Source organism: Suricata suricatta, chromosome 4 (assembly GCF_006229205.1).
Source record: "Suricata suricatta isolate VVHF042 chromosome 4, meerkat_22Aug2017_6uvM2_HiC, whole genome shotgun sequence".
NCBI lineage: Eukaryota > Metazoa > Chordata > Mammalia > Carnivora > Herpestidae > Suricata > Suricata suricatta.
Genome location: NC_043703.1, coordinates 91,161,933 through 91,184,560, shown reverse-complemented (window position 1 = coordinate 91,184,560; position 22,628 = coordinate 91,161,933). Strand labels below are relative to the sequence as shown.

Genomic DNA, 22,628 nt, shown 5'->3' with positions numbered 1-22,628 from the left:
ACTTGAAAGTTATGGCTCTTTTTAGTGCCACTAGAGTTGTGGATATAAGAGATAGAAAAAAGAATTACTAACCCCCAAATACCAAGATCATGTACCCTTCACTCCTGAACTAGAGGAGCGTAGCTACCATGGACACTTGAGCAGGAAACGATGTATTTAGTTAACAGGAAGTATTTGCAGGTAGAATAAAACTAAAACAAACTAAGGGGTGGAAGGAGAAGAGACCACAGTCAAGAAAAACAGGAAGTAAGAACGAGCAGTGATGTCTGAAAAGCAACTTACTCTGTGTTAGTAGCCACACTGGTTTACTTCTAGACCACAATGTACCATACAATGGACAAAAATAAACACTTGCTTAGCATTTTCAGTAGGGCTTACAGAAAATTCCCAAAATTGAATAGGGGAAAAACAAAAGCAAAAACAAACAAACAACCCCCCCCCCCAAACCAAAACCTTAAAGCAACTGAACACAAAAAGCAATGCAAAACAAATTTTATTATAGCCTGCAAGAATTTATTTGCAAAAATAACTCTTCAAATTGATTTAAATTCTAGTTGTAATGATTTTTAGCATTTGACCGTATTACAAATACAATGGGTTTTCTGCATTGTGCATTGTATTATTTAATATATGAGAAAAAAATCACAACATGCTAGTTTTCACTACTACTATTTAGCCACCTAAAACAAAATGTGCTCTAAAATCTTTATCAAAAGCTTTCCCTTATTAGTTAATCAGATTAGTTCCAAAATACAAATAAAGCCAATTGGGAAGAGGAAATGTGAATTTAAAGTCACTGAAAAATGCAATCTACAATTTGGCAAATAAATTCAATGGCCAAGTTCCACTTAATTTCAGTAACTAAAGCGAAATAAAAACTCAGTTTAACTCCAGTAACACACACAGGCACTCTGGTCTGACTGCATACTTTCACGCATCCAGAAAACGTTTGTTTTCTGATGACCAATTTGTCATCTCAAAACAAATCTTGTTCGTAATGTCAGAATACTTATTTATACATGGTCTCCTTCTATCAAGTATTTCAGGGAGTTTAGTGTGGACTATGAACTAGTGAGGCTCTACTTCCTGAGAACCATGTCTCTAGTCATTAAAAGCCCTTCGGAAGCCTAGTGGGAGTGGGGGTGGGAGGCCTCGGGACACGGCAGGTACCATCATTTTCACATAGGAAGACTGACTCATTATATGGAAACTTTCTCTGAATTCTAAATTTTGCCTCAGTTTCTTATGAAGACCAAGGATCTACTTAGGTAGTTGGGGGAGAGCCTGACAAGCACCGAGAAAAGACATCAAAACCCAACTAAATCACACACGTCCCGAAAATAAAACAGATGTAAGGATTTACGGAGAATTCAGAGTTCCAGTTGCTTTTAAAGAAACACATTTAAAACTAAAAGCTCAAATAATTAATATTAGAATTACCAAGCCTCTCATAATTGGGCAAGAAACAGGAGACAAATTAGGTATTTTTTTTTTAACATCTCCATGGTAACTTTACTCAACTCTGCATGAATGCTCAGAAAGTGAAAAATCTTAACCGAAAAGCTTCAGCAAAAAACCCCAATCGATTTAGTGGTCATTAAAAACAAAGTCCGATCTTTATCTGGCTAAACTGAAGTCACATCTCAGGTGTGGTAAAATGACTTGATACAACACAAATCTGTAGTCACTGAAGACATCTTAAGACTAGAATGATCCGAATATATTGAAACCCATCACTGGGATTTCCTGAGAAAATACAAAATTAAAGATTCTACCTTGTTCATCTTGCTTAGTAGAATGGTGACCACAGTCACCATCTCCCCGCCACCACCCCCAAGGTACATTTTACGTGAGCTCTGTATGTCATTAATATCCATTCACTATTAGATTGTGATATCTGGAGTGAATGAACACACCAAGAAGCTGTCCAAATGGACGTGGACAGCAATCCTCAAAATCTAGGGGTGCCAGGGAACCTTTCAAGGAGGTCTATGGAATCAGGACTAATTTCTTAACAATGCTAATACTTATTACTTTTCAACACGTTGACACTTGCATGGACCGCGCACAAGAAACCATGGGCAATACCGGAGGCACGTTGGTGCGAACTGAGACAGACCACACACTAATTCGCTGCTGCTGTGTCTTCATGCCACACTCAGAGAAAAGGCGGGGAGAAAACAGCTTCACTTAACAGGGTCCTTGATTCAACAGTAAAAAATTTTATTCCACCTTTCTCCTAGAGTACACTCTTTTTAGTATCTTAGATGGTAAGGGAGCACTGGGTCGTAGAGCAGGCTGGAGTGTGACGGCTGGACGCTACCGAGCTGTGCATGAACTAGCCGCCTTCAATGGTGCACCATTTTGACTTGCAAGAATGACTGACAGACTATGGTTATTCGAAAGACATTTTCTCTGAAATGAATGAAGCCTGTCGCTTAAGGAAAACAACTGACAATATTTGTTGCCAGTGACAACATTTCACCTTTCCAATGACAATTAGAATTTTGAAAAACCTGTATCCATCATCGTGAGCTTGACAGCTTCTCAATACTTAACAAGAGTTTTTTTCTGAGATCAGTTATATTAACAAGAAAATTTTAAACACTGCATAATAACGTGTCAATATTCTAAAGAAGCATAATTCAGTGAAACAGTATTTCCCCAAAGATCAATGCATGATGTTACAAAATCATGCCAAATAGCAGATCCAAACTCCCAACAAGATAGATCAAATCGATTTTAATGTAACAGAGTACAAAGCTGATGAATTTTCAGATTTCACACTGCACCTTCAAGAAACTACCAGCTCTGAAGTTCTGACAGTGTATCAAACAGAATATTCAAAACTACCTGAAGCTATTAAAATGCCCGTTCCATATATGCAGTTTTGTGATGCCAGATTTCTTCATGTACTTCAAAGTACCACATTGCAACAAAATGAATGCACAATCAGATGAGGATCCAGCCCAGTGTTAGAGGGTTTACAAAAACGAAAACAAGTGCTACTTTTCACACTAAATTTGGAAAATAATTATTTTTTTCACAAAAACAATATTTATGTTAATAGGTATGGGTTTCATTTTCTTAATGAATAAAAATAGTATGCAAAATGGCCTGGCATTAATTTCTAATATAATAAATAAAATGCACAAAAGCAAAAGTTCTTTGGGATCTCTGACCTTCAAGAATATAAATGGAAAAAAAGAATATAAATGCATCCTAAGGCCAAAATATTTGAAAACAGCTGGACTAGAAAATTTGGATTAGTGAAGACTGAATTCAGGGTTTTCCTCTGCTAATTCACACATTATTTGTATTTCAAGAGCCGCTAGACCACCTGAAAAAGTGGCATAAAAATGGTTTCGGAGTGAAGAAAGGGTTGATTAGTATTATCCTATACAATCTGGTTAATTCCTCCTTGGGGTTATTAGAATTCACCTACATGGCTTTGTAAGAAAAATTTCACAGTAAATATTCCAACCACGTAAAATGTTTTAAAAAGAACATTCAAGGGGCGCCTGGGTGGCTCAGTCAGTTAAGCGTCCAACTTCAGCTCAGGTCATGATCTCATGGTTCGTGGGTTCGAGCCCCTCGCCGGGCTCTGTGCTGACAGCTGACAGCTCGGGAGCCTGGAGTCTGCTTCGGATTCTGTGTCTCCCTCTCTCCCGGCCCCTCCCCACCTCAAGCTCTGTCTCAAAAATAAATAAAACTGAAAAAAAAAACATTAAACACTGGCCTTTTGCTTTTAAAAACCATACCAAATCGGAATGTGTCACACTGTTTTTATCAATTCTTTATTTAGTAACAAGTCGGTTATGTTCACTGCATCGTATGAAACATCACAATATCATACTGGAAAAGTACTGTCAGTACAGGCTGGGGCAGAGTGGACAGTAGGAACAATGAACCACTTCGCATTCTCCATTCCCTAGCTTTTTACAACCCCCCAAACCCGGGAAAGGGACAGACAGCTTTTAACATCATCACGTAAAGCACTTTAACTTACAAGGCTAAAATCTAAGGAATAAATAAAATATATTGTGGCAATAATTCCTTTTAGACCAAAATTCAGGTGCACAGTAAATCAAATGGTCAGGAAAGCTGTCTGTATTCAAATGTGTGGCTCTCCAGAAACAGCTTCAGGAAAATGTTACAGAAAATATCATGAATTCCATTTCACACAGGACCAGATGACGACTCAGTTTAACTACACACAGGGCAACTACATCCTGCTGAAACACAATTTAAACATAGAGGAAAATGTTACAAAGCATCCACAACATGGGAACCATGTACAAATGGATACATTCATCGCTTCTCCTACCCCAATAGCTTCTTTTAGATAAATATTTTACTCTTCATGTTCAGCATTAATTGGATTTACTACATGCAAAACTCAAAAGAATTCAAGAAGTCAAGGTTATTGTAAAAATAGAATTAAAATAATAATCTTCAAGTACCTTATGTGACAGCCGCTCTGTACCGTGCCCAATGTTATAAAATGAAAGGTTACTGAACCCATGAAAATATCTCTGTAATATTTCCTTAGATCTAAAATAGATAATTTTAAATGTATTTATAGTCATTTCAATGTGATATTCTGAGCTTTTAAAGTATCGTAAACAATTAAAAATTAGACCAAATTACACACGACTTGTATCTTAAAAGCTGAAAAATTAAAACTACAGAAACCCACATGTAAAACAAAGATCACAATTTACATTATAAAGGCAAATCTCCTCATTTAAAAAAATTTGCAGCAGTGAGATGTCAAAGCAAATTATAAATAGCCATAAATTAACCCATTTGGTTTCAAAAGATTTTCTAGTGTGAGTGGAAGGATATAGTAGATACAAGCATAAAATTTGTGAGGTTTTATAATATTACTGCCAAATACACTTTATCTTGAAGCAGGCAACATTACAATTTGGACATTATTGGAGAACCCCGTTTGGTAATACAGGTAAAATTAGAAAAAAAAATTAAATAACAATGAATAATAAATATATATCCTATAGTAAATTGCTCAAAGGAAATCTCAAGCCACAGAGCTGCAAAAAAGGCTTCCAACTTGGTGAACTGAGAAAGGAGCATCCCATACAACTCTTTACTCTTACATGCTTATGTGTTGTGTGTCTTGTCTAAAACAAAACAAAAAGAAAAACATAATGGATCTTCAGAGCACAGCTAACTATGTTCCCATGCACCTTGGGCACAGTTTGTTACTTGTGGTGAAATAACTCCATTGGTTCCTAGGGCCCAAAGTTCAGTACAGGTGTAACCAGTATGCCTGAGGTTGGCAAAAAATACTGTAGTACAGGCAATGCTACAAGTGGCAATTATCAGAAAACACAAACATGAACAAATGGTGGGAAATGCTAATGATTTTCTGCTCATATCACAAAACGGTGGGAATCCACAAGAATATTTTTCCCTTGTATTGAAGAAAATTGTGATTAAAAGTTTTTTTCCCCCAATTTTCAGAATCAAAAGCATTTTAGAAGGTTTATAAGGCTACCATGGGTCTTCTAGATCTCCAGCACCCTACAGGAAGAGAAAAGGAAGAATATTATTATTATTTACCTATACCACTTCCGGGTTGGATTGAATTTCAAAAGAAAACAAAATTAGATGAACAAATTACCTTCCTTTGTTTGAAAAGGCACTTTTATAGAGAGGTGTGCAGTGTATACTGTGCGTGCACACAGGGGTCTATCTAATACAGATAGGTAACTGGTTGGGTTTTTTCCTCCCCTCTCCACCAAATGCCTTCCTCTTTCTCAAACCACTTAAAAACATTCTGGCATTGGAAAAACAGATCAAAATATCAGCTACATCCAAAGATCCAAAGTTTCACCTGAGCGCACCTTAAGCAACTTTAGATACATGACAAATATAAACACGAAGGAGAAGAGTTAAAGTTCTACATTCACAAAATAATTGAACATTGAAAAAAAATTTCCCATGTGACTCCTGTATCTTAAAAACCTATTTTTAACAAAAACAAAACTCTATCAGCCACTATTTAAAATATCCTAAAATTCTTGCATTTGTTAATATCTGATGAATATCTACAGCAAAGATGACAGTCTTGCAGTCTTTAAAACGCTCATCATGGCAATCTTCCGACATGTCTATGTGTGTCCCTACTATCCAAAGATTAGTATTTTTTATTACAAAAAGAGGCTAAGAAACAGAAAGCATTTGAGTAAGCAAGACTTCTCAAAATGTCTTCTTTTAGTTAATGAAAAAAGCCAAGCCTCAAGTTTTCTAAATTCTATATAGATACAAGTGAATTTCTAATGGGTATTTTCCCAACACCTGGTTGTTTAAAAAAAATTTTTTTTTTTTTAAAATAAGTACAACATGCATAGATTATTCCACATCACATGCTTTATTTGGACTTGAACACTTATAATTTCATTCTAAACACTTGGTTGACATACATTTTGATGTATGTAGTTAGGCTACACAGAATGTACAAACCAAAGCTGTATCAATAATACATAGATTTTTCAAAAATTGTGTTTCAATAGAGAATACAGAGAAAGGAAAAATAACCACATATGCAATCGCTCAGAACTTCTAAAAATAAAACTACAGAGATGTAAAATATAAACAAGTCAAAGAACACACAACTTATCATCCTTGAAAAGAAAAAAAAATAAAAGTACAGGCCGGCATCTGCCATTCTTTGAGGAACTGAAATTACTAAAGAAAACACAAATTTATTACAAAGCTGACGATGAGTCTTCTAATATGTAAAATAATGTGAAGCAATATAATTCTTCAGTAACAAGTTTTTTCCACAATATAACGTAATCTCACTTATCAGTAATCTCTAATCCTATCTAGTATGACTTTAACTACTGATCTGAATAACTAGTAGCCTCATTTCTGGCACACAGTATGAAATGACATATACTTTTATTAAATTCAAAGTTCTAGAAATAGTCTCTTTAAGCTATCTGAGAAAGGTGTATGCAAAGGCCTTCTGAAAAACACAAGGCTCTATGAATGTAATAAAACTAGTTGACCAAGGCTTCAAATGACAAAACGGTTCTATAAATGCATACATTACACTTCCTAAGTAAAACCATCAAATCGAGGATCACAAGAGTATCACCGCGGAGTCGGGTCATAGTGGTTTACCACTCAGCTTTGCCCCCGCATCTTCAGTACAGCTGTCTAATTCAGCAAGAGCACTCTGTGAGTCAGTCTGGCCTTCCTGCATTGTCACTGGGCTTCCAGCATCGCTGTCCGGAGCAGCAGCCGTGGCAGCTTGTTCAGGAGGGCTTTCTTCTCCCTCTACTTTAGCTAGCCTGTAACTAGTCAGCATCTCCTCCAGAAGGTGTCGGTAGTTTCCCCTATGATTAATTCTCATTTGCCTGAGAGCTTCCACCAATTTCCCCTGTGATCCACTTTCCTCTGCTTCCTCGGAGGCCTTTTTTTAAGATTCAAGACCCCAGTGTCAGTAGACAAACTAGGAGATCACACGTATTTCATAGCATAACACAGCAAAGCACTCATTTCTCTACCACGAGTAAGATGGGCTGAGCATGAGAACATTTCATTATAAATAAGTATCAAATCTTACTTGTGTCAAGAAACACTTCCGACTGAAATATCGAGTCAATTTTAGCAAATTACCATTAACTAGTGTACATCTTATTCCACACTGTCATGTGAAAGCTCCATCTGAAATTTACTCTGCTGTTAGAATTCAACAGCAACACAAGCATTTCCTACAACTGACTTACTTATAAAAGAAAAAAACAGTAATTGGCTATAATGGCTTAGCACAAAAGGAAATTAGTGTTTCAAGCAACAGGAAAGGACAGAAAAGCAGGCCATTAGAACATTAGTTTCTCCATCACTTCTGCGAACTGACAGGTAGGAGAGGGGACACAAAATGCAAAACTCTATAAATTTAAACTGGATTTTTGGGAAATTTTAATGCGCTTGTGGGTAAGAATGTTATTTCCTTTTTGTACTTAATAGATTTCAATCAAAACATTTCTAGATAAAAATAAAGTATTTTAAACATGATAATAAGACATGAATAGGAAACTACTCAGTCTCTTCCTATTATATTACATTTTGGAAAACACACAGGTCTCTACAATAGCAGCTGCTTCATCCTGTTAGCAGCACACACTCCCACATCAAAGCAGACCGCAGTCAGGCTGACAGTCTAAAAGCAAGAACCTGACATCGTGTGCTTCCTGTCGTGATGCGTGAGGGAGTACAGGGCCGTGTCCTGTGTGTTCTTGCCAAGCATGTTTAACATAATCTAATAAAGCGAGTTCCCAATTTGCAGGAAAACAGGGAATAAAGGCCTGAGTTAAAGGCCACCACAAGAAAACAATCCTATGATCCAGAATGTAGGACATGCTATACAAAGCTGCCTCAGACTCTCTCTCAGCAGCGAGGGACAAAAGGAAGTAGGGGCTTGGTTACAGACTCCATTAATATGCTTGACTGATAACGTAACAGCCTGATCAGACCATCGTTTAACATAACTACTGTAGCAGTCATTCTAGAGACAACTGGGAAAATTTGGACTTGGAGTGGCACCAGAGGATAATCTTTATTTTCTTAGGTATGATAATTGCATTATAGTTATAATACCATATTTATGGTAGGAAAGATGTCCTCATTTCCCCCCCCCCTTTTTTTTAAACTAAGCTCTACGCCCAATGTGGGGCTTTAAGTCATGACCCTAACATCGAGTTGTATGCTCTACCAACTGAGCCAGCTGGGCCCCCAAAATGTCTTCATTTTTATAAGAGCTTCATGCCAAAATATGCCAATATGATATCTGCAATGTGCTGTCAAAAGGTTCAGTGAAAGAAAGGGGGGAAAAAGTTGTGTATATATACACACATACACAGAGATAAAGCCAATATGGTAAAATGTTAACAGTTGTTGAAGCAAGGGAGAAGGTATCTAGGTGTCCACTGTAATCATTTCAATTCTTCTATATATTTGGGAGTTTCAGTCATAAATTTTGGGGAAATTGGGAGGCTGCGTGGCTCTGTCAGTTAAGCATCTGATTTCGGCTCAGGCCATGCATGATCTCATGGGTCTTTAATTAGAGCCCCAAGTTGGGCTCTGTGCTGGCAGTTCAGAGCATGGAGCCTGCTTTTGGAATCTGTGTTTCCCCCTCTCTCTGCCCCTACCTCACTTCTACTTGGTCTCTCTCTCAAAAATAAATAAATGTTAAAAAAAATTATTGGGAAAGTAACACTAAAAAAAGGTTACTGATCTAGATGATCTGACAAACTCTAACCATCTCTGGAAACTGATATTCTACAATTCCACAACAAAGAAACAAAGATATGCTGATGTAACCACATAATAAAGAGCAATGCTTATTAGAAAAACAAGGACATCTAAACACTTTGGGGGGGGGGGGAAGTGCCCTTGTGGCAAAAAGCAAGAGATGATACTGTGCATTGCATAGGTTTTATGTGTATGTATATGTCTATGTATCTGTTCATTTTAGAATATTCCATGTAAAATGCCTGCAAGGAAAGGAAAACAAGTAGTGGCAATGGGACAGTGAAGTCATAGATGCTTTACTTTCTCTGAGTTCTCCAATTTTCTACCTCAAGTATGTTAACTGTCAAATAACTTTTAATGTTTTTATTTTTTAAAAGGTTTTTATTTATTTAAGAGATCTCTAAGATCTCTACACACAACATGGGGCTTGAAGTCACGACCCAAAGATCAAGAGTCACATACTCTTTCAACTGAGCCGACCAGGTGGCCCCAAATAACTTTTTCTTAATTTGCAAAATTTACTGTGTGGAGAATACATAATAAAATGTGCTCTGTTAAGATTCTTCTTTTTTTCTCCCTTACCTTTCCTTCTGTTTTAAATAAACATGTTTCCCTATATGCAGTTTCTCATTTGAATCTATTCAGGAAAGGTTAAGCAGGAACAACTGGGTGAATGCTTGCTAATCACAAACCCTACCGGTCTGTAATCAAAGTTTCCAAAAAGAAATCTGCTCCTTGATAGTCTATCACAAAGAACTTGTAATAGAGGGCATAAGACTCTCCCCACCTCAACCCCTGAAACCAAAACACTCAAACCAAAGACTCCCTTTTTATTAAAAAAAACCAAACAAACCAAAAAACAAAAAAAACCAAAACCCTTCTAGGATATTGAAACAAATTCTGAAGTGATGATCAACCTAATTTCATACCAGGATTGCCCATGAAGATTTAAAAATTGTATTGATACTAAAGTTTTAGTAAATGATATTCAGACTCATTGCATTAAGGTGAGTTTTTTAAACTTTTTTTTAAGCTTTATTTAAGTACCCCCTACACCCAGTGTGGGGCTCAAACTCATGGCCTGAGATCAAGAGCTGCAGGCTTCTCCAAGAGCCAGCCAAGTGCCCCCCTAAGGTTTGATCACACGATATTTAGGTTCATTTGGTTGGGGGTGAGTTTTTTAAAGCCTGCCAGGTGATTCTGATACACAGAACCTCCACTACAGACTCCACTTACTTGAGCTTACTGATAAAAATGTTGTTATATTGGTTGTATTTCAATTTTGGGGGGTTCAAAAGATAAAGCACTTCTTGCTCTCCACATGACACCTGTGGACACTGTAGGAGTGCTAGGGGAGGAGGAGTTGCTTTTAAAACACACACACACACACACACACACACACACACACACACACACACACACCCACACCCACACACCCCCCCCCCCCCCCCCCAAATCTGTAGGTCAAATTGGGATGAATTTACAATGGCTGGCATCACAGAGCAACTGAACTGAAAAGAACTTGAGTTAATGACCACACTGAAAAGTCATTTTATCTCAAGGGAAATGTAATTTACTGTGCTGGATAAAAGATGGAGGGGTGAGGCCTCTTCCCCAGCCATTTCACTGGACTCTTCGCAATACTATTCTACAACTCTCTTACGGATTTGCATTCATATTAGAAAAAGAACCTACTGTTTGGCCGCACTTTTTTTTTTTTAACCTGAACTCATATACACCCCACCTCATGACTGTACATCTATTACAGCTATTAGTTCTACCTTGGAACTGTTCATAAGTCTTTCCAATTAGACCGTAAACTCTTTGAGGTAAAGAGAATTTCATATTCCTTTTTGTAATTAATGTTTGTGCTTGGAACTTCGTGCATGTCATCTCATTCAGTCCTCAGAGGTATCCTACCTAACAGGTACTGCTACCCTTATTTTTATAGATGAAGAAAGTTATAAACTCAGACTGAAGTTATTTATCAGAGTGAGAAGGCTAGTTAAGTGACACAGTTCAGCCTGTATACAGGCATCATCAACATCGATGTCCCTCTGAATGTTCTTTTGACTACATGATGGTAACCGTTTTTGCATAGCAAATGCTCCATATAAATAGAAACTCACTGAAGAGATATTGCTTAAATTGTTGTAGAAGTGGGCCGCAAATCACTGCACATTTAAGTCTACAATGTATTTCCTTGATACAGAGAGACTAATGAAATTATAGGGCAAAAAGAAACCCTATTAGAGGGGATGATTAAAATTATTCTGGAAACTAAATGAAAGGCAATTATGGAGATGAGAATATAGAACTTCACTCTCTGTTTTTATTTTCAAAATTTCACAGTCTTCTAGACAAATAGTTTAAAAGAATTAAATCTCTCAAGAAAATAATGCCTTATCCCAAGTAAGACACTGGAATATAGATAGTGAACAGAAGGGGAAAATATTAAGCACATTTAGAAGATGCAATTTAGCTAGTATTTACTTGCAGCATTTGTTAATGCAGTTGCCAAAAGCAAAATTCTTCAAATGATTAGCCCAAACGATGGAGAAAAAAGTAAAGAATTTGCTGTGTTTTTGGTACAATCCTATCCTCTGCTTCTCAGGTAAAAATAATTTTTAGAGCTAAAAATTCTCAACAATGAGTTCATGAGATAAAATGAACAATGATTAAGGAAGAATCTAATTAGCTATTATTTGCAAGGATCATGTAAAATTTAATAAATCTGAAATAATTTTAAAGACGCATTACATGGTCAAGACCACACAGCTTAGAGAAGCATACCAGCCTTAAAACCAGACTAAAGTTCAGCGTATTTTCAAATAGTGTATACCTTCTTCATAAATATGTTCTGAGAAGTAAAACAGTAAGGAAACAATTTGTCAAGAAACTAGTATTCACAGTCCTGTATAAAAATGTAAAAGCAGTTATATTTATTGTAACTGATCTGATTTATCAAAAGAAAGACTGTACATAAAACTTAACGTGGAAACAGAACACTGAGATTCTTTTGTGCTTTTGTCAGGTCTTTCCTGGCCTCTCAAAAATTCAACTGCCTTAAAAAAACTTTGGATCAGGATAAATAAAAATGGGTACTATTTTAAAAAAGAAAAATAACTGATAAGATATCGGGCTTGACTACATAGTTTCAAAACTTTTATGAAAGACTCCTCTTCAAAACCAGAATATCTTAAGACTATTAAACAGGAGATTCACAAAAGAATGGGGAATGGTTTTTCATGGATGGTAAAGTGGGGAGATACAGACATATATGTAATCTCTAAATATCCTGGTGAGGTGACACGGAAAGGTGTAAAGAGAATAGACTGAAATTCTTGCTGTAGGATTTACTAGCTTTGCAACCTAGACAAACTACTTCCTCTCCCTGACCCTCAGGCTCACCTGTAAAAGAAGGGAGTGACTCTACACATATCCAACAACTGGACAAGTGCAAGTACCCCCTTTACCCTTGGAAAATCATCAACATATATGGCTACCCGATCAGTAATATACTAATTAAAAAGTATTTTGAGTCTTGTTTGAAGGAAGAACAACATTCTCCCATAGAAAATATAAACTATAAATATACTTTCATACAGATTAGCAACCTCAAATTATTTTTTTAAATATATGATTTAAGGAAGCCTTAAGCAAACAAATGGAAATTAATAAATAGAAATGGCTCTTATTTCACAAGTATTTACTGAGTTCTAACCACATGCCAGGCATTGTTGTGGGTGCCCGGACTATCGCCATAAATAAATCAGATCAAGCCCCAGATCTCACAGAAATTTCTACCTCTAGTTATAAAACGCAACCTAGCATTTTTTAAAAAGAGATCAGAACCTAAATCAATGAAATAGTTTATTTTTTAGTAATCTATATGCCGTGAGTGGGCCTTGAACTCATGACCCCAAGATCAAGGGTCACAGGCTCCACCTATTGAGGCACCCCAACCTAGCATTTTGGAAGAAGAAAAGAGCCACCATCTCAGAACCCTGCCTAATATCAGAACAGTTTGGAGCAAAATGCAGTTTTACTTTTTCTGGTCCTCTAGGTGATTATTCTTTTGGGGTCACAGACTCCTTTGAGGAACTGATGAAAACCGCAGACATTCTATACTTCTTGTTAAAAACTGTGTATGTACACACATAAACACATTTTCAAAAACTTTCTGGGGATTCACAGACCACCTAATAATTCCTGCTAGAATCTTTTCCCAAGATTTTAATAGGTGGGAAAATATCAACACTGCTTGCATTAAGATGTCTGAACATACTCCAAAAGGGTAAACTAAAAAACAAATGCAGTAAACAACTTCAGAAGACCCCTCTAAATAATGAACTTTCTGAACATGTTTTAAATGTTTTCATTTCTGACTTACATTCCACTCACCTTTCTGAAATACATTATCCACAAGATTTTCTTTTAATATAAGAAAAATAAATGAACCCTATTTCCATTGGTATTACTTATAGGCATTTACAGCCAGATAATTCTGTCTCTGACAGGAAGCAGACATCTTAGGAACCTAAAATACAACTCAGATTAACTCTGACTAGCATTTTTTAAATTTTTTAAAATGTTTATTTTTGAGAGAGAGCAAGACCTAACGTGGGCTGGGGAGGGGCAGAGAGAGAGAGGGACACACAGACTCTGAAGCAGGTTCTAGGCTCTGAGCTGTCAGCACAGAGCCCGATGTGGGGCTTGAACCCACAAGCCATGAGATTAAGCTGGGTGCCTAATCAACTGAGCCAGCCAGGTGCCCCTCTTTTGTTTTGAATATCTGGACAAAATTTTACTTTTTGTTATTTAAAAAAAAAAACAATTTTTACAAAATGCTCCCCCTGGCTCCTCTTCTGGATTTCCACCATGCTGTTTTCTCATTCTGTAAGCTAACCCTGGGCTCCCGCCACCGCACTTGCCTACAGCATCTTGCACACGGCACACACCTAACTAAGGGGAGAGGCTTTAAGGAGCACATCTCTGCCTCACTCACTGCTACAGCAGCTGAGGTTGAGAGGCAAAAACTTAATTAAATACTTATAGTGACTTCATTTTTCTTCCTGCTTCTGTGTGTGTGTGTGTGTGTGTGTATTACATTTCTGCTACATAATTTCTGGTATATTACAGTTCAATGTTTTTCTAAGGTCATGATTATCTGAAAGGGTGAAGTAATATCTCCCAAAATAGGACTTTGGACCGCAAAAGTTAGTTTTTATAGTAAAAAGGGGAAGTTTCTCTAATCCACTATCTGTCTGATAATGAGTTTACGCTTATCATCTAATCTCTGCAATTATTTCACTACTTGACTGCCAGCATCTCTTTAATCTAACACTGCACATGTTTCTAACAGATGAAAATACCAGAGATATTCCTTTGGGTCTAGCATTCTTATGCTCCAAACAGATGGAGGCTCCTGTCTGTAATATATATAAAGTTCAAAAAACCCCTCCAGGAGCGTCTGCGTGGCTCAGTCAGTTACGCATATGACTCTTGATTTCAGCCCAGATCCTGATCTCTCAGTGCTTTAGCTTCTGGAGCCTGCACTGGGCTCTGCACTGACTGTACAGAGCCTGCCTAGGATTCTTTCTCTTTCCCTCTCTCTGCCCCTCCCTCCCTCTCTCTAACAAATAAACAAACTTGGACAAAAACGGTGGGAGTGGGGGGCTCTCCAGTCTCTCCAAAATTACTTCCCGGCATCCTAAATTTTTTTTTTTTAATGTCCATTGATCTTTGAGAGAGAGAGAGAGAGAAAGAGAGAAAGAGAGAAAGAGAGAGAGAGAGAGAGAGAGAGAGAGAGAGAGAGAGAGAGAGAGAGAGAGAGGGAAACAAGCAGGGGAGGGATGGGGGAAGGGGACAGAGATTCTGAAGCCGGCTCTGGGCTGACAGCAGAGAGCCCGATGCGGGGCTCAAACTCATGAACCATGAGATCATGACCTGAGCTGAAGTCAGACGCTCAACTGACTGAGCCACCCAGGTGCCCACATCCTAAAATTTTTTTTTTTTTTTTTTTTGTTTAACCACAGCAGCTCTTTGCTCTGGTCAAAATAAGGCCTTTCCTTTAAAGATGGCTTCTATGTTAAAGACGTCCTTGCCTCTCCCGTCCACGTGAGCCACCATCTTCCTCTGGTCTGTCGTTCTCATCATTCTTCCAATCCCCTCTTTTCGCTGCAAATCGGACTTGCCAGGCAATCAGTGTACAATTCACATGGCAATTAATCACATTCTCTATTCTTTCGGTTACTTCTTTCTATTCTTTACCAAATGATGTGAGACACTGCATTCTTTTAACTTTGTGTTTATATGGACATGGCAAGCTGCACTGACGGCAGAGACAGGACCATGCCTCACGTTCTGCAGTCTCCCCGCCACCTTGCTTCACCACAGGATAGACTGTCTGCGTTTCATCTGCTGGCAACTAGAGAGCTCATCCATTAACTTAACTTCTTCTACAGTCATATAATAATCCTATTCAAGGCCAGTTTTTCATCCTGAGAATTTCTCTTCCATTTCATGGCTCTGTTGCTTGTTTATTCAGTTTATAGAGCTACTATGTATAAGTATTTTCTATTTTTTAAAAAAGTTTAAAACATTAATCCCAATGTTAATTTCAGGTTATGAAGCATTTTTAAAATCGTATCTATGGGCGTCTGGGTGGCTCAGTCGGTTAAGCGTCTGGCTTCAGCTCAGGCCATGATCTTCCAGTTTGTGGGTTCGAGCCCCACGTCGGGCTCTGTGCTGACAGCTCAGAGCCTGGAGCCTGCTTCAGATTCTTTGTCTCCCTCTGTCTCTGACCCTCCCCTGCTCACACTGTCTGTGTCTTTCAAAAATAAATAAAAACATTAAAAAAAATCATATCTAGAGTAAAAGTAGCCAACTTTTTTGAGGGACAAAGAAACTTGGTAAGGCAAAATGAACTAATTTGTTTTAAGTAGGCTCTGCCCCCAACGAGGGGCTTGAACTCAAGACCTTGAGATCAAGAGTCACATGCCCTATCAACTGAGCCGGCCGGGTACACCAAAATAATTTTTTTAAGATTACACACCGGGGTTACATTTTCACACACGTGAGGAAACAGGAGCACTTATTCCGCTAGTAATGAATCAGTAACTAGCTTCCAAGGGTTTATTTCCCCTAACCATGGTACTGGATGCTGTGCGGAACCTATAATCTAGCTGAAGAAATCAGCCTCTTCGCTCCACCACCCAATTATGACTAGCTTTTCAGCCACGGCAACGTTCTCTCCTCATCTGTTTGATTTAGGGTTCTCGGAAGGGATCATGTGATATTTTAAAATTAATTTTCCTAGCTTTAGATACAATTCTTAATACTCTGAGGTGCCGAACACAAAAGAAAGACTCAGGACCACTGCTCTAGACCAAGATATAAATCCTGTTACTGACAATATACAGTATCACTTTTATTCAACTCACTAGTCTTTATTGTAAAATGTTCCTTTTTTGCAAGGATACTTTTATTGTTTAGAAAAAAGAAACAGAGGATATTGTTGCACAATAATGAATACAGTGCCATTGAGAGGATACATAGTTTCTAGCAGTGGCTGACGTCTCTTTCAAGACCTGCCACCAGGACCCGGAGACTTGCAGGGTGAGTCTATTTCTTCTCAACGAGTTTCATTACTAACTTGGACTCCCTTAAATCTTTCAAGCATAAGTGTTAAAAATTAAGTTACTCATTTACAGACGTCCGAAAACTTGAAAACCCTACGAGAAAATACTTCTTTGAATTACTGACTTTGAAGTATAGGGCAATTAAGAAAAAAAGACGACGAAGAAGAGGGCACTGTTTTGTCTCCTGGCACTAGTACTAAGATAAATCAAGAACACTAGAGACGAGGCCGACAGCACATCAACAGCGGTAAAGGACAGTAAAGGGACAGAGCTCTGCTCTGAGGAAGCACAGCCGGAAACAACAAAAATGGTTATCTTAGCGCAACGCACATACCCACAGCGGCAACATTAAGGATAGAAAGAAATTATCCTTAGGTATTCAACTGGGCACACAGGGGCACTGAAAAGTCAGGTCTTTACAATTTCTCTATCACTATGTTCTAGTGATGGTAGCAGCCTGCTGAAGGAGAAAAAACTGAAATACTTCAAAGCACATTCTTTGCCTCAAAATTAAGATGTAAGGGAGAAGGAGAAGGAAAGGCAGACACACAGGGAGGAAGTAAGTACAGCCCAGCACGTAGGTACTCAGTGCCCATTAAGTGAGAAGTCTATCTACAGAACAGAACTGTATCTCCATCTCTGTTTCAATACATCTCCTTAAACTTTAACTCCTTAACGTTAAAAGTACTAATATCTTATTATAGATTTAATTATGTGAATGTATTGTATCTAGTATTTACATTATAAAATTACTTAAAATGCTTAAGAAATGAAATAAAACTTACCCCATCACTTTCCCTATGTGGATTCAGCCTACTATAGACAGCTTCAATTACATTGCGCCTAAAAAAAATTATGCTTCAGTTTTATTAAAATTGCATACAATGATTAAGCTTGAGTACTTAAGAGAAGACTTCACCTTGACTATTCTCGAAAATTAATTGCCACCCTAAACACTTGCCAGGAACAGAGTTTCTACATTTCACTCCAACTCAGAATTTGATCCAGCACACCCCAAATTTGTTCTCATTTATCAAGGAAATAGGACCTTCACCTTCAAAGCACAGGATAAATAATTCCCTCTAAAAAAATATCTTTTGGATGAAATTTTAAAGTTCTTCTCTAGTAAAAGAACCATCAACCCATTTCGTTTTGAGATAATTGATATAGTTCTTACCCACAATTACTTAATTACTAATTATAAATGAACTCAAAATTAGTTCTTTTCGTTCTACTTACTTGCCAGCAAGACCTCCCCCAGGAGGCAGATTGGGGATATTTTCTGCAGACAAGATGCGCATGACATGGGCAAGATCAGGCATTCCCTCCTCACCAGACTTCTCCATAATTTCTGCAAGTTTGTAAAAAGAGTTCCTAAATTAACGTGGTAACTCAGGATTTCACAAAGAGTGAAACAAGGGGTACTATTTGGTAGTATCAATTTTAAACTGTAAGAAAAGCAAACATTATCTTACTAGCATAGAAGGAACCAAAAAAGTAATATAAAAAGTTATGTGCATACATAAAAGCAAAATCTGAAACAAAGGAAATGGTCTACAATACAGTGACAGTGGAGAAAACTCTGCTCTAGGCCACTGAGTGAAACGGTTTATAATCACTAAAAATGATCCCTGTTTGTACAGCTATATGAGAAAGTCTCTAACTTTGATCTAATTTTATATAAAAATTCAGAAGTTATTACGACTATAATTATAAAAAAAGATAGATGGATAAGGGTTGGAAGGAAAAGGAGAAAAAATAAAAATCGTTGTATAAGATTTTTTAATTGAAGAACAGCTGACGTATTATATCCGTTTCGGGTGTACACAGTGATCCGACAGTAACAGACATCAAGAAACGCTCGCCACAGCAAGTGTGGTCTCCGTACGACGTCCGCGGAACATTCCTGGCTCGGCTGCCTGGGCTGTGCTCTTCAGCCCTGTGATTTCTTTGAGACCTGGAAGTTCGCCCTTCTTCCTCCCCTTCACCTTGTCAGCCTACCCTCCTCTGGCAGCCATGAGTGTGCTCCCCACAACCAGGACTGCGCTTCTGTTTCTGCTTTGTTTTCTGGATTCCGCATTTAAATGAAAACATAAGGTGTTTGTCTTTCTTGGTCTTATTTCAAAATTTAGCATAATGACTTCTAGGTACATCCATGTCGTTTTATAAGGTTTTCGAAACCTAAGTAGTAATGTTCCACAACAATTTAGAATAAAAAAAGGAAAATAAGTCATGGAACTTGCTGAAGCTTAGAAGAAAGTAAAACATTTACATGTTCCATTTACAATTCATGGAAAACAGGTTTCTAGAACACAATTATCTGGCCAGTGTTAAGATATAAACTCCTTGGGGTGCCTGGGTGACTCAGTCGGTTGGGTGTCCAACTTTGGCTCAGGTCATGATCTTAGAGTTCGTGGGTTCGAGCCCTGCATCGGGCTCTGTGTGGATTGCTCAGAGCCTGGACCCTGCTTCCGATTGTGTCTCCCTCTCTCTCTGACCCTCCCCTGCTCACACTGTCTCTTTCTCCCTCAAAAATAAATATTAAAACACACACACACACACACACACACACACACACTCCTTAAAAATCAGACAGTGCCAACTAACTTGAAGACAACAAAAAAGCAGTGTCCGGGGCGCCTGGGTGGCTCAGTCGGTTAAGCCTCCGGCTTTGGCTCAGGTCAGATATCACGTTCGTGGGATCGAGCCCCGCGTCAGGCTCTGTGCTGACAGCCAGCTTGGAGCCTGGAGCCTGCTTCCGGTTCTGTGTCTCCTTCTCTCTCTGCCCCTCCCCCTCTCATGTTCTGTCTCTGTATCAAAAATAAATAAAACATTAAAAAAAATAAAAAAAAAAAAAAGCCATGTCCTCGGCAGCCACCACACCTCACCAAGCCCTCACTCTGACCTTAACTTTCACCACTCCCATTCGACTCTCCCTGAGCGCTCTATCCCCAAAGGCTCCGTTCAGAGCAGCCTTCTCCTGCCTCTAGATCTTCATATGTACTTCTACACTCTTTACAACAATCCGACCAACCTATTTTGTACAGTTCACTCATAGTCATCCTTCAGGTTTCAACGTCCTATGTCACTCTCTCAAATGCATCTCTGACCCAAGCCTGGAGCAGCTGCACCACGACACATTTCCACTGCATATATTTCACGTATCAGAAGACTGCGGGCTTCCTGGAGGTAGGATTGTAATTGTTAATAATCTTACAGTACAGGAGTTCTAGTCTTGGCACTACTGACATTCTGGACCAGACAAAAAAAAATTTTTAATGTTTATTTTATTTTTGAGAAAGAGAGGAAGAGAAAGAGAGAATTCCCAAGTGGGGGAAAAGCAGACACACACACAGAATCCAAAGCAAGCTGCAGGCTCTGAGCTGTCAGCACCATGGGGCTCGAACTCACAAACTGTGAAATCATGTGAGATTATGTGAGACTGTGACCTGAGATGACGCTGGATGCTTAAGTAACTGAGCCATTCAGGAGCCCTGGACCAGACACAGTTTTGTGGTAGAGGCTGTCTTGTGTACTGCAAAATGCTAAGCAACATGCCTGGCCTCTGGTCCATACTAGAGGCTGGTGACATCCTATCAGTTACGACACCAAAACTGTTTCCAGACACTGCCACAATGAGAGAGAGAGAGAGGGAGAGGAAGGGAGGGAGGATATGGGTGTGTTTGTTATAGAAAGTATATATAGAGAGAAGTCAAATGAATTGTAATGTAAACAAAATGGGGAATCTAGTAAAAGGTACTACGAGTACATGGGAGCTCTCCTGGTTTTTTTCAACTTTCCTGTAAGTTTAAAATGATTGAGAAATAAAAGGGTAAAAAATAAGTACAGGTGACCCCTGAATGACTCAGGTTTGAACTGCATGGGTCCACTTACGTACAGATCTTTTTCCAATACAGCACACCGCTGTAAGTGTATTTTCTCTTTAAGAATTTCTTAATAACACTTTCTTTCCTCCAGCTTACTTTATTGTAAAAATACAGTACATAATATACAGGGCATACAAAATACACGTTAATTGACTGTTTATGTTGTCAATGAGGTTTCCAGTCAACAGAAGACTGCTCTGGTTAAGTCTCAGGGGAGTTAAAACTTACCTGTGCATTTTCAACTGATGGGGACAGTGGGAGGAGGAGGGGGGAATGGCAGTGTGTTTGTCACCCCAGTCCCCACACTGATCAGTGGTCAACTCTAAAATGAATAACCTTTCACAACATCAATGCTAACTCTTATCAGGAAGATAAAAACATATGGGAATGAATTTCTACGATTAACTTAGGGGAAGAGAATTAGTATTAGTGGAATTGTAACACTTGATGTTCATGACTGGAGGCAAATTTGTGTGAACTCCTCACTGGCTACTAAAATATAACCAAGAAAAGGGACAATAAAATAGTAAGGTTTAACGGACTGTTTGCGAATTTTTCTCCATGGGGGTATAACAGACCTACTTGCCTTCTCCCTGCTAATCAATTCCCACACGCTGGTCCGAGATGTGACCGTAAATCTCAGGCAGACAGATGCTTGGTTTTTAAGGCCTTGTTTTGAGATACTTAGTCATTTTTTCACAAGTCTAAAAGAACTATTTGATACACAAGGGAGAATACTTTTCCTTTCCTTCTAAATAAAAAAAAAAAAGCGCCTTTCTTACTTACCTTCAACCCGTGATTCCAAGTGCTTATCCAGCTCTGAATCTTTTCTCACTGCTTCATCTGAGACCTTGGGAGCATTTGAAAAGCAAACTAGTACAATACTCATGTTATCTCGACTTCCCTGTATATTCAAGAAAGAAAAAGAAAGAATTACCTTTCTAAAGTCCAGCAACTTCCTATTATTTAATTCCAAATGGAGTTAATTACATTAAGCATTTATAGTTTATTTAAATCACCAGAATGCACACAATCGACGCATTCATTTCCATTCCAAAGAAATATCTGAAGCATTCCCTGAAGAAACCAGATCTCTAGATAGGGGTAGATATGTAATTATTCTACGACTTTTAATTCTGTGTACCTTTTCTTACCCACCAGCACTCCACAGTGAGGAAATGAAGATATCTTTATATGCATTACATCTTTTAAACTCTGTTTCCCACTCAAGGCTACATATTCCCAAAGTGGCTTAAGCCCAAAATGCATCTTCAGAAACAAACGTGTAATTTTCTCCTGGCTAATTACCCTGCAATGCTAGCAAAACTCCACTGAATTTGACATTGCTGAAAATTATTGATCATTAGGATACCCAAGACACTATACTGGACAATTAAGCCGAGAAGAAAACAGATTCTAAACCATTCTGAGAAAGCAGCAAACAATGGAATGTAACTGGATGGCTAAAATGCTACAGTCAGATATAAGAACTTTTGAAGAAAAGCCATCAGATTGTTAAACAGAATCACAAAGAGTGTCAGAGTCTGCAGAGGAGAGCTAAAACTGCTAAGTTAAGGACAAATTTTACTGCTGTCTTGTTAATCACACTATCACAGACAAATGATCCGTATTTAAAAAGACTATTACCATGAGATTATGAAAAATGAATTTTAAACTTTCTCATTACTTTTCCTATAGGTATATTACTTTTTTTTTCCATAATATTTTATTGTCAAATTGTTTTCCATACAACACCCAGTGCTCTTCCCCTCAAGTGCCCTCCGCCATCACCACCACCTGTCTTCCCCCC

General features: G+C 38.2%; 1 protein-coding gene across 5 annotated transcripts in view; it reads right to left on the bottom strand.

Annotated features, from left to right (window-relative positions):
- The window catches only part of PPM1B (protein phosphatase, Mg2+/Mn2+ dependent 1B), a 92,885-nt gene that overhangs the window by 6,000 nt on the left and 64,257 nt on the right, over positions 1-22,628 (bottom strand). For 2 of the 5 annotated variants that reach the window (XM_029937273.1, XM_029937274.1), the window contains exons 3-5: positions 21,605-21,722; positions 18,171-18,282; positions 17,717-17,774 (exon numbers count right to left, since the gene is read on the bottom strand). In XM_029937273.1, the coding sequence (XP_029793133.1) occupies positions 17,717-17,774; positions 18,171-18,282; positions 21,605-21,722 (288 nt within the window). Of the gene's footprint in view, positions 1-3,773; positions 5,548-6,374; positions 7,448-16,087; positions 17,025-17,716; positions 17,775-18,170; positions 18,283-21,604; positions 21,723-22,628 lie in introns of those variants that run through there. The other 3 variants (XM_029937275.1, XM_029937272.1, XM_029937276.1) reach the window with 3 other exon arrangements.